General features: G+C 42.1%; 1 protein-coding gene across 3 annotated transcripts in view; it reads right to left on the bottom strand.

The window, feature by feature from the left end:
* tmpoa (thymopoietin a) overlaps positions 1-12,555 on the bottom strand; it is a 46,274-nt gene extending 33,719 nt beyond the window's left edge. For all 3 annotated transcript variants that reach the window (XM_028570767.1, XM_028570766.1, XM_028570765.1), the window contains exon 1: positions 11,611-12,555. In XM_028570767.1, coding sequence (XP_028426568.1) covers positions 11,611-11,853 — 243 coding nt within the window. In that variant the 5' untranslated portion in view covers positions 11,854-12,555. The remainder of the gene's footprint in view (positions 1-11,610) is intronic.
* Between the last annotated feature and the right edge of the window lie 535 nt (positions 12,556-13,090).

Below are 13,090 nucleotides of genomic sequence, written 5' to 3' on the forward strand. Positions count from 1 at the left end.
CAGCCACGCTCGCCTCACGCATGAGGCGGTACTAAATCTGCAATGGAAAATGGAGGATGGGGCACCGCGGCCGAGTCGAGCAGAGCTGGTACTAGCAGTGGGTAACCACCATAAGTGTACTCATCACAGTCAGGTCAGGAACTGTCATGGATTTATTTATGTCCTGAGGCAATGTAATCAGCAAGTAATTACATTACATTAAAAGGGTGACAGACAGTTTCGTTTCTGGGTATGGGCTGCTTGCCAAGATAACACAATGTTCACATGTGACAATCTTTTGGTTAAAGCACTAACTTTTAGGGCTGCAAATAGTGCTTTTTTTTAAAATGTAATCTGTTGTTTATTTTCTTGATTAATCAATTGGTTGTTTGGTCCATAAAATGTGACAGAAAATTGTGACAAATGTGGATCAGTGTTTCCCAAAGCCCAAGATAAAAATCCTCAAAAAGGTCTTGTTTTGTCAACAACTTAAAGATATTCAGTTTCTTTTTTAACTGTCACAGAGGAGAGAAGAAACTAGAACATATTCACATTTAAGGAGCTGGAATCAGAGGATTTTTAATAATTACTAAAACTGATAAATTGGTCATCAAAATAGATGGAGATTAATTTAATAGTTAACAAAACTATTAATTCATTAATCTTTGCAGCCTCTACAAACCTTCACAAAAAAATAAACTCTCTTATCCTTAAGTAGTTCAATTGAAAATTCTTCTCCATCTCTACAGCATTTTGTCTTTTCTGGGATGTGTGAATGATGCGATGGTTCTATTTTCAAGCAATTACAGACCCCAGTCTAAATGGACTTTGCCCCACCCTGCCCACCTGTTCCCCTCCAAACACCCTCCTGTGAACTTGTGCCTTTAGCTCGCTAAGTTCATTTGTTCAGAGGAAAGATGGGTTTACCAAGCTTTCAGACAGAAACCGGTTTATCAGGGTGGTATTATACACAACTTTGCTTTCAATGAGCGTAGTAAATGGATTCCTGTTTTTAAAAAAATGCAGGAGGAAAATGTGAGTGGATAAAAAAAAAAAAAAAAAAAAAAAAAATCAAAAACACGCTTGATGGAAGAGAAGCTTTAACTTGAGGATTTTTCTTCAATTTCCTAAGATGAAGTGAAGCCAGAGAGAAAAAAAGGAGGGAAAAAGCAGCACTGTCTAGGCAGATGCTGCAGGCGTTTCATGATAGTAAACAACATGCTGGGCTGAAGCTGTCCCTCACACCCCAGCCTACAGGAAATGACTCTGTGTTTGAAGCCAGCTGTCTCTGAAATGAAGCCCTTTGTCTCCTCCTCGCTTCACAGATGAAGCAGGCCGACTAAAGTATGCACAACATGTTTTGCTCAATTATAATCTGAGCATACCAGTTACACATGCAGCCATGTTTTGAACCATTATATTTTCAAATGACTGAATTAAAAGTCTAAAAGAAATTAAACAGTGAAAATACAATACCGAGTTTCTATTTTGATTGGGGTTAAGTTCCTGATATGACCCAAAATGGGATAGGATTTGGTACATAACGGACTCAAAGCCAGCCTTTATAAACTGAACCTCCCATCCACAGCTCCAGCGACTAACTTTTTACATTGGTTGCACTGCAACTTTAAATCAAAGTGTGTGCTGTGTGGTAGTGATGAATAAAGTGTTCAGACTGGTGTCCTCTTGTATTCATAACCAGACACGTTGCAGTGGGACAGCATGTCTATCCACTTAAGAAATAGTGGTGATCTCCTTAGGCCACTGCAACTAGGGTTGGGTGTCATTCGGGTTTTTTGTGATACTGTACCTGTGCTAAAACGGTGCCGATACCTAAAGGGTGCCTGAACCGATACTTTAAAAAGAGCACAAAACAACAACATTAAAGAATGGCTTGGTTATTGCTAAGGCCATATGGTCAAATTTAAATTTGAAATGTATTTAAAATGTAATAACAAAAACGTATTTTACCAGTCAATTGCTGTTCAACAACAAAAAGAGGAACCACTACATGGCAGTGCAGCTAGGCTATACTGTGTCTTCAGCTGCAGACTGTTATATGTCCCAGTGTTGGAATCCTTTGAGTGAAAAACAGGCACACTTTAGACTGCTGTTTAAGCCATCTACTATGCAACGGTAGGGCAACATTACCTGCCAAGTAATGTTAACTAGTCATATGCAGTGATGCTTCTGTTGCCTGTAACGTCCATTTCGGAGGACCAGATCAAAGCGCAGATATTTAAGTGGCACCGAAATGAGGCACCAAAATCTGCGTTGTCATTTAGTCCAGTAAATACCGGTCCAATAGAAACAGGTGTCATTTTGGCAACGGGCTTTGGTACCCATCCCTAACTACAACAGCTTTAATGTAAACATCCAAAGGAAATATGGTTTTTAAACAAAGACAATTATCATGAAACAATTAAAAAGTTAAATAATAAATAACACAGATTTCACATTGTTTTGCTTCTTTACTTTCTTGTTGGGAGTTTTGCATTTTTCCCCCCATAACTGTACCGAAAATGAACCGAACAGTGACTTCAAAACTGAGGTAGTTACCAAACCGTTACACCCATACCAGTGGAGAATGTGGACATGCCATTGAAAAACTTTTAGATAACACTAAACTACGCAGCACCTTCATGCATAAAACTGGGCTACTTATTGTAATTCTTTGTTTGACCACAAAAGATCCACTGTCAAAGTGACTCTGAATGAACATCTGGGCCTAAAGCAACTCATTCAGCTGGCAACAAATCAACAAAAATGTGAGGAATGCAAAGATGATATGCTCAACTTCAGTCGTAAGACGCTGCTGAGAGTTTCAAAGCATGCAATCAATGTGAGACACACAGAGAGAGGTTGTCCTACTCTGCGTCTGGCTCTCAGTGGGCCCTCTGCAGGGTTTGGTCTGGATGGGAGCCAGGCTGTTTCATAATAACAGCAGCCTGAGCTAAAGAGAGCGGGAGAAAAGGAGGAGGGAACAAGGCGTTTGTGATCCCTCCTCTGCAGACCACACCCTGGCCTTTAAAGGCATAACTAAACTATGAGCTAAGAGCTCAACTCGACCTGAGCTCTGTGGAGTAAACTCACCACAAACACGGTCAGACTTTCCTTCACAACTCCTCACTGAAGCCTTGATGGAGTAGTTAGAGGGTGGGACATACTAGGACCTGTGGCTGCATGACGTAACTTGCTGCTTGGCTAAGTAACAATGAAGTGTGTGTGGTTATCCATGATTTACTCTGCTAAGATCAAACACAACCGTTTGCTGTATTGGTGTCACACATTCATCACAGTTTACAGCTAAAGCTTCTAAACCTCACCAACACAGACAGCTTTAAAAGGGGGGAAAACCTAAAAAAAACAAAGTATTTGAGCCTTCAAAGTTCCCTTTGAAAAGCCTCTCTGACTTTGGTTAAACATTTCAAAAATGTCAGGAATGAATTTTTGGTCTGCATGGCCACCTCCACCTGCAGCCTGTAATCATTAAGACATGTGAGCACCAGGTTTCACAATACATACATCAACACTACAATACCCCACTAGTAGGCCTGTGTGTGTCTTTCCACAGTCCTTGTCCACACACGTCCACACACACACAAAAGCTACAGTCTATCAGTATAAATCCCAATATTGAGCTTATATTGAGAAGAATCCTATCACCCTGACATCACCGTTTGTTAACCTGTATTCATTTCAACAGAGGCAGAAAGCCTTACACACAGTACAAAATCAAGAGGACAATTCTTAACTTCACACAGCATATACCAGATATTTAGTCTGGATCAACGAAACTACATTTCCAGGATAATTGCCTGACATCCGGTGCATGAGCCATGACCGGATGTCTCTCACCTTCTGCTCTCTGTGTGTTACCGTTCTCAAACTCCGTTTTCTTCGGGAAACAACTACAAGCTGAAAATAGCAAGAAGATTTGAATCGTCCAACATGGCAGACATGCTTGGTTCTTTCAGGGAATGACTGTAAAGATTTACAAAGAATATGATTAGGGCATTTCCTCTCTAACTGGGAGGTTTGAGACTGATTGGTGGGATTGCTGTAGCCTGGTCCTACCAGAATCTGGTACATTTCATTTGTATAGACAGTCTGGCCACTCACTGAAGGCGGGTACTCTGTTGAAGTTTAAAACTATTGGATTTGCCCAGAGCCACTCTGGACCTGCCATAACCAAATTGCTAATGTTTGGTCGTGACGCATTTCATGCACATGTGCAACAAGAGGGGAGACCGACAAGGCTTATATTTAGCATTAGCACCGCTAGCCTTAGCCAGCTCCTTCACCACTAACGGAGCGAGCTGGAAAATCAAACTTCTCCTGAACCTCGTGGGGAGGAGGGCCACATCATCATGGCCACCAACACAACTCAGCAAAGATTGTTCTTGCTCGGGCTTTAACTTCCGGATATTCGGCAGCGTTGCCACAACGGACCGCATGGCTTCGCTCGCATCTTTCTCCACCGCCATTACGGAACTACAACTCTAGCGCATGGCCTCAACGTCATTGTTCTCAGCCACTCCCTCGGTTTCCTGATTGGACCGGCAAAAATTTGGCTGGAGAAAACCCAAGACTATACCGCAAACCCAGACGTAGTATTGAAGGGAAATTAACATTGAGTGGAAGTATGTAGGAGGTAGGGCTGTGCAATTAATTTAATTTTCATTTTAATTTCGGCTCCCAACGATCACCAAAATAGTAAAAATCGAGAAAAGATTATTTTGCCATGTCCTGTTTTGCAAGAACACTCTTATTTTGTCTTGTGTTCTGAATGACACGTTATTGCGCACATCCGCCCCTCCCGAAGCCAGTCAGGGAGGCCAGTCGTGTGCAGATCATCCACTGGAATTTAAAAACTCAGCGTGAGTAAAGATGGCAGCAGCATTTGGTGAGCAAAAAAAGGCAAAACCAACTCAGTTGTCTGGTAGCAGCTAACGCTAGCTAACCCTGTTGTCCCTCTGCCTTTGCCGCCCCCACCGTAGCTAGTATATTGTCTATAGATGTTGTATTCCCACGCTGTATTCACTTACTGTTTAAAACTTTTTCCAGCTTAGTGGGGGTGCATAGGCATACTGCTCAAAACAACATGAAAAAACATAGTAATGTTCCCTCAGCATTGTGTATGCATTGTAATGTTTAGTTGTTAAACTGTATGTAAATGAGTAGGGACGTTAAATCACCTGTTTCACGTAACGTTACTCTAAGGTACCGTCTATGTGCTGGATTCTTCCTAAGGTTAGCTAGCAAACAAGCCCACTGACGGCAACATTATTGTTGATATTTTGGCACTATGTTTCGTAATGACAGTAGTAGTGGTCATAGTGAGTGAACATGTGATGTGAGATGCACATTGCGTTATGTCTACGGAATTGTTCATTAGCTGTGTAACGTTGTGATATCTGTAAAGCTGAACCGACTCACAGTAGTAAAACTGAGTAAAGTAAAAACTAGTAAAAACTTTTATTCTGATCCAAAGACTCTTTCTGTGAGATAAAGGACACTAACAGATTATACCATGGACACTATCCATTATATCCAAATGTTAATGAGTAATTGTGTTAAATAATCGTGATTTCAATATTGACCAAAATAATCGTGATTATTTTTTCCATAATCGAGCATCCCTAGTAGGAGGGCGGAGCCAGGCTAGGATTGCTGTGGAAGAAGTACACACGGTGATACACTGGTAAGAGCCAATGAGGTTTAACCATGTATCAGCTAATTTAAATAGCTCACGTTACTGTACTGTGTGAACATTTAACTTCATATAATACCATATGTGGTGTTTTCTTTTGCGGGGTGCAAATGTTTTATTAAAACAAGTTCCTTCCCGACTATTTTGCAGAGCTACTACCATAGCTTAGTCACCCCCAAGCCGATTGTCATTGGTTTAAAGAAATGCAACTAGAAGAGACTACCATATATATATAATGAGTGGGACTATTGTTGTAGGCTGTCGTCTTCTAAATTGATCATGAGACAAGATGCATCAGGATCTGGCTAAAGCATTTCCTGGGGAAAGCCTGTACTGAGCATACTAATGGGCAGAAGAGGTGCATAATGGTGCAGGAGGGATTAGGAAAGATGAAGACACATTTTTATACATTTTTGCTTAAAAACTGGTTCACCGTTAAAATACAATGTAATGGCTGTGCAGCAATATTGAAATGTCCACCAAGACAGAGAAGCTACAAACTTGAGCAAAATCTTTCAAGCTTGGGAGTTTTATACTGTAAGCAGAAAAAACTTAAACTGTTTTGTCCACAAATGGTCCCACGCTGTCGATTTAAGGCGCATTTTTGGCGGCTATAAGGCTGGAATGTCACCACAGATATTGTAGTTTCTACAAATACATACAATGTACAATGACACCGTGACATTATGTAACTGTGGTTATGGCAAAATAATTCCAAAATTACTAGTTTTTAATGAGTGTGAGATAGAGTGAACATCATCTTCTTTTAACAGCTTTTCATTTACCATAATTTAGGGAAACGATTCTATTTCCATAAAGTTTGGGAACTTACAAGAAACATGTTTCTTCAGGTTAAAATCCAAGAGCTATCTTAACTATTAGTCCCTAGTATAAGATATTGGATACATTTATTATTTAGGGCTGCACAATTGTGATAAAGAATTAACATGATTGACTGCGATAGTGACGTTTAAAATGCGTTCTCCACTCATAGAAACTTCAACTGCATATCATATCAAGCCAGGGTTTCTGCAGTGTATTCCCTGCCAGGCCTAGGTTTACTCCCTGCTGGTTATTAGATTTGTTAATTAGCAGGAATGTAGCACAACATGGAAGTGAAAGCAGTGCTCTGTTGATTTACACTAGTGCAGTGCGAGTTGAAAATGTGCCTGTTCTGGACGGGTCGATTGCTTGGTGTGTGGTATTGCTGCTTTCAGCTGTCTCCAGAAACACTCATCCCAACAACTTCACACTCGACACTGCGCCTGTTTGGGTCCTGAGTAAAGATGATTAACAGTTTTAACCATTAAAAGTGCAGTAGGTAAGACTTATAGAACTAACTTTCTGTCATATTTGCTTGAAACTGACCCTTTGTTCGAGTAGACCTACATAAAGCAGGTAATTTAAAAAAAAACAATCCGGCTCCTCTGGCACCACCTAATGCCTGTAGGGCATCTCAATCACTGCTCATGCACACGCATTCATTCTCCCTTGTGGGGGGAGGGGCTTAAGAGACCGTTTTGGGCTTTAGTGGAAAGGGGGGAGGGACTGAGAAGTTGTTGATGTTAAGTCCTGGATCTTCGCAATCCTACATACGGCACCCTTAACAAACAACAAAAAAATTTGAGGGGGAACACGTCGGTGAATATCGAGAGGTTTGATGCACGAGGTCTGGGGTACTCTGCCGTTCAAAATGTAGTGGGTAACAGTTCGTCTCCATGCATGCACAGACTGCTTTTAACAATTCTCTACTATAAACAAACTTCTTAACCCCCCTGACCACAGGGGACAGCAGAGAGAAATGAGAGAGTGACTGAGAGGGTGGAGGGGGGGAGGCAGGTGTGGTGGTTGAAAGAGCAGGGGAGGTGGTCAGGTTGTTGTAAATGGTGTCGTAGGCGCCGATTGATGTTTTCCTCCGAGGGTCGGAGGAAATGCGCACGTCGTTTAAAAAAACAAAGTAGTCAAAAGTTGTTTGCATTTCAGAACCTTAGGAAATGGACAGCGGCCGACACGAGCACACGCGCCTATTAAGTTGATAATAAAGCCGTAAAGTAGGCTTTCAACTCAGTAGGCTTTCATCTCACAGTGTATCAATCTTGGATATAACAGTATGGATCAATTTAAAAATACCCGAAAAACTCTGGACTTCAAGGCTGGACGCAAAACCTTTTGTAAGGGCTAGGAAGACAAAGAAAACACCAGCAGAAAGGGGCAACTGTTAGCTTTTAGCTCCAAAAGACCCTACGCTTCGACTATTTATGATTATGAAGTTATAAAGTTAGTACTAGAACTGCAAGCAGTTATGACGGGGCCCAAGCTTCCGACGCCATTCGCCTCCGATGCCATTCGCCTCCGATGCCAGTCGTCCGCGACGCCCCGGGGAGCCGCGCCAGTCGCCCCTGATGACCCGCGAAGCTGCGCCAATGCGGGACCCGATGCATTAAGCAGGGGGGGAACACGTCGGTGAATATCGAGTGGTTTGATGCACAAGGTCTGGGGTACTCTGCCGTTCAAAATGTAGTGGGTAACAGTTCGTCTCCATGCATGCACAGACTGCTTTTAACAATTCTCTACTATAAACAAACTTCTTAACCCCCCTGACCACAGGGGACAGCAGAGAGAAATGAGAGAGTGACTGAGAGGGTGGAGGGGGGGAGGCAGGTGTGGTGGTTGAAAGAGCAGGGGAGGTGGTCAGGTTGTTGTAAATGGCGTCGTAGGCGCTGATTGATGTTTTCCTCCGAGGGTGCTCACATGCGCACGTCGTTTAAAAAAACGTAAAGTAGTCAAAAGTTGTTTGAATTTCAGAACCTTAGGAAATGGACAGCGGCCGACACGAGCACACGCGCCTATTGAGTTGACAATAAAGCCGTAAAGTAGGCTTTCAACTCAGGACAGAGCCACTTCTCACAAATACAGATAGGATTGGAGATGAGAAGTTTAACTGACACGTGACCGCGATCAACTTCGTGGGAAATTAAGAATCAATGCCACCGACATAACCAATCACACTTTGACAGACTCTCCACTTAGCACCAACTGCAATGTTTAATTGCGCGGTATCAGGGTGTATGAATGGTGTTGATTTTGGATTGAAAAAGTGGGAGAAAAGAGTAATATTTGTCCACTGTGAAGGTTGTAGAAACTTTGTCAGGTGGGTTAAGAAGTTTGTTTATTGTATTTAACACCAGGGGAGCATGCGAAAGCGAAAACCAAAACATAACAGTAGGAGGTAAACATCAGTAAATATTGAGAAGTTTGACCTGCAAGGTTTTTGATACATACCCATTGCAAATATTCCATTAACATTGATTAACAGGGCAAAACACCTTTATGTTGATTATAGCGCCCACTAATGGCTGATCTTTGCCAAATTTGGTAGAGCGCCTCAGAACGCCATCCCGAATGAGCAACACAAATTTTTTGTTGATTGCTTTTACTGTGACAGAGATATTGCAATTGCAAATTTCCCATTTAAATGCATTGAGTTAGTGGGCGAAACAAATAAACGTTGCTTATAGTGCCCGCTAAAGTCCGATCGTCGTCAAATTTGGTAGAGAGCATCGTAGTGGAATGTTGAACAAGGATCTCAAGTCATTTGGTGATGACTTTAAATTTAATGGAGATATGATATGATACGTGTGTGGTAGCTAGCTAGGACAATTTGTTTGGTTGTCAAATTGGCATAGTGTAACGTAGCAAAATGATTTCCATAACTTTTTGTCAGGTCCATCTGGAGATGCTAAGTACCAGGTTTCGTGCAGATTGGTCGCACGGCCTAGGACTAGTTCGAAAAAGTTGGTTTTGCACATTGCGCGATACTGCGATAAAACGTTTTTCGCGGAAATTGGCGGGGCCTACATCAGGCAATTCAGCTTGATTCAAGGAACACGTGGATGTAAGAATTTCTAATGTGTGATGTGTATTTTGTGAGTTAATGTCAAAAAAACATTACAGCGCCACCTAGTGGTCCACAAGTGTAATCTTTGGTACGTGTGATCCACGGCCCATTGTCCATCTACCCTGTAAATTTAAGGTTGTTCACATTAGTGTAAGTGGTGAATCTAGAGTTGGGTCACATTGGGTCCCATAGGCCACGCCCACTTTGACCCCTCGGTACTCCATTCTAGTGGAGGCCTCAGGATTGGCCACAGATGGTACCCATCAAATTTTGTATAAGTTGGATGAGCCGTTCATGAGATATAAACTTTTTGTAGTTGTAGCGCCCCCTAGTGACCAATTTTTGTAAAACGCATGGGGTACCTCCGGAGGGACATGGCAAAGAATAATCTAAAGTTTGGGGTTGATAGCCTTTATTTTGGCTGAGATATGGCAAAGTTGGTGTTTTCATAGTTAGCTATGCAAATTTGTTTGTGCGTTATATGCACAATTTGTATAGTACAAAAATTCTTTCCATAACTTTTAGTCAGGTCAGTCTGGAGATGCTACGGTCCAAGTTTCGTGCAGATCGGTCGCACGGTCTAGGAGGAGTTCGAAAAAGTAGGTTTTTGATAAATCGCGATTTTTCACGCATAAAAGTCTAGGCGGAAATGGGCGTGGCCTATATCACGTGATTCAGTTGGATCCAAGGAACGCGTTGAAGTATGGTTTTTGAATGTCAGGTGTACGGTGGGGGAGTTATAGGAACAAACGCGTTTTTGTCTGCTATAGCGCCACCTAGTGGTGGAAATGGGTCAATTTTTGCGCCTGAGGTCCTTGCAGGGTTTTGGACCAGTCCTGAAAATTGCAACCCCCCCACCATGTACGGTTTAGGCTACAGTCGGAGTTTTAGGCGGAGAAGAAGAAGAAGAAGAAGAAGAAGAAGAAGAAGAAGAAGAAGAATCTGAATAAAAATCCTTAGAAAAACAATAGGGTTCCACAGCCCTGCTGTGCGAACGGCGTAGCTATTGCTACCGCCGGTTCTTCCAGACTCGGGCTTGGATCCCTAAAAAGTAAATAAAACGTTTTTGCATGCTAAAGAACAAAAGGGTATATAATGCCATGCAGACACACCGCTGACAACCTTGCAGGTGGTTAAGTTGAGACATACTCGGACATACATGTCGCAAGCGGTTCCAGGAATGTGGCTGCATGTGTCTAATACGCGCTATGTACAATCAACTTCTGGGTTCAATGACTTAAAAAAAGTCAGCTTCAGAAGGTATTTCTCAGAAGAAAATCTTTCATTCCTGTGTAAAGGTTCTGAAGAATGCAGTCAGTCGCTGGCTGGAGTGGGATTATCAGTATTAAAACAACAGAAGAAACTGAGACCCTACACCCCAAAACAAAAACCTTACAGTTGAGAGCAACGCAATCTCAACACTTCTCCAAAAGAAACAGGTTTCATTCAAACAGAACAAACATCTATCAACTTCTTTATCTGCGCTTTAACGGTCTGCACCTCAAATCTCACATATAATAACGACTGACGACAACAACCACCACCTGTTTACCATAAAAGGTTGGCCACAGATTCATGGGGCTTTGTTTTTTGTTAAAGCTATGCTTCCCAAACTGGGATCAAGTAAACATAAAGAGAATGCAATAGGCCAATTTCCAAATAAAGTATTTGAGGATGATAGTGGCAACCGAAGAAGGTTTCTATCCTTGGCTGTGGTAAAAGCTACATAAGTCTTTTTTGGGTGGGGACCCCTGGCAAAAATATTAAGGGAGTCTTTTGTCAAAGCAGATGTACATTTTATACTGAAAATAATAGTTGATTAGTTTGAGGTTTACAGAATGATGGTCAACGACGAAGTTTAAAGCTTCTGCTAACTTTCGATAGGCATTTGTTTTGGACAGGTATAGACTACTTTACTTTAGGTGCTAAAAATGAAAGGTCTATTTTCCTTGGTGCTGTGTAAGCTTGGCAACGTTAAATTGAATTTAAGATGAATTCAGAAACGAATAACAAAACTCACTCTGCCGGAGGAGCGACTTCTGCTGGAGACTACGGGCGGCGCCAGCTCCTCGTCGCTGGAAAAGGCGTCCAGAGTCGTGGACGTGACATGTTTCTTGTTGTTAGCGGTGAGGGTCTTCAGATAAAGCTGCACATACACGTCTTTGGTCGGGTTGCCACTCGGAAGTTCTACGTTGTGGGCCAGCAGCTCGCTCTTCAGCTTGTCCTTGGTGAGAACAGACGGGTCGTCCAGGTACTCCGGCATGTCGGCGTGCGGATGGAGGGAGAGTAAGTTAGCTAGCTAGCTAACACAGAGGGGGAAAGTGGGATAAATGGAGAGGAGGTTTGGTCTGAGCGGAACGGCTAACCAGCGCCTCTTACTGGATTTAATTCGCAAAACAAATATTAGCTAAGGAGGTAAGAACAGAAGCATGTGTCAAAGAAATAAGAAGGAACTAAAAGGAAAATGAATATGACTTGTTGTCGTTGCTCTCGCTTCCTCCTCCTCTCAGAAGAATGAAGAAATGAAAGTGGTTCTTGTTGAATTGCTGCTTTGGGTGAAATCTGCACCAGGGAGAAAATGCTAGATCGCACCTGATACACGTGTCGACGTCAACACGAGCATACTGCGCAGGCGTCAACATCAACATGGGTTCAGCTAATACATCCATGCATGGGACTTGTTCAGTGGTGTAGTTTTTGGTTTAGAAGCCTTGTTTGGGGATTTACTGCTATACTCCGTAACAGTCAGCCAACGTTACGTCAGCGAAATCTTGGTTGCCGATGTTGTTCATTTCGCCTCCAAATTTCGAATCACATTGCTGCTGGAACATGTCCATGTGTGGTTTTTGATTAAGAAGTCAGTCTTCGGGTACGATTATGACGGAAAAGGAAGCCAAGTGTTGACGTCTACACGTGTATCGGGTGCGATGTAGCATCGACCCTATTTTCATGGGGACGACCCGGGCCGGAAGTTTCAAAGGGAGGTGACTGCCTGTAGAGACCGGCTCCTATTGGTCAGATGCTGTTAGAAGCTCTTCCCCATTGGTGGAACAAACATACAACTATTTAAAACAAACCGCACGTCACGAGTATTTGACACACGTTCTTAATACATCCAGGGTTCTATCACCCTGTTTTGATAGCACATTATATGAAAATAAATTATTGATACCATTTGATAGCACGAGACAGTATTTGTTATGGTGTCATCTCTTTATATTTAGTTATTTTACATTGTTACAGTTTTCCTAGTGTGAAAGTGCTCGCTTATACCTAACAAATTTGCACTATAAAATAACCACGTGACCCTTTTCATCCCCATACCAAAAAATAAATACCAAACCCAGTTTGTTCTTTGTGCATTACTTTGAAATAAAACAGTAATGCCTTTATTTATTTCATCACTGGACACAAATGAAGACTGAAACAAAGATGAAAAAAACAAAACAAATGAAGACAGAAACCAAAATGAAAAATAAAAACCCAGTGGCATTTCTCTC

Source organism: Perca flavescens, chromosome 23, assembly GCF_004354835.1.
Source record: "Perca flavescens isolate YP-PL-M2 chromosome 23, PFLA_1.0, whole genome shotgun sequence".
NCBI classification, from domain to species: domain Eukaryota; kingdom Metazoa; phylum Chordata; class Actinopteri; order Perciformes; family Percidae; genus Perca; species Perca flavescens.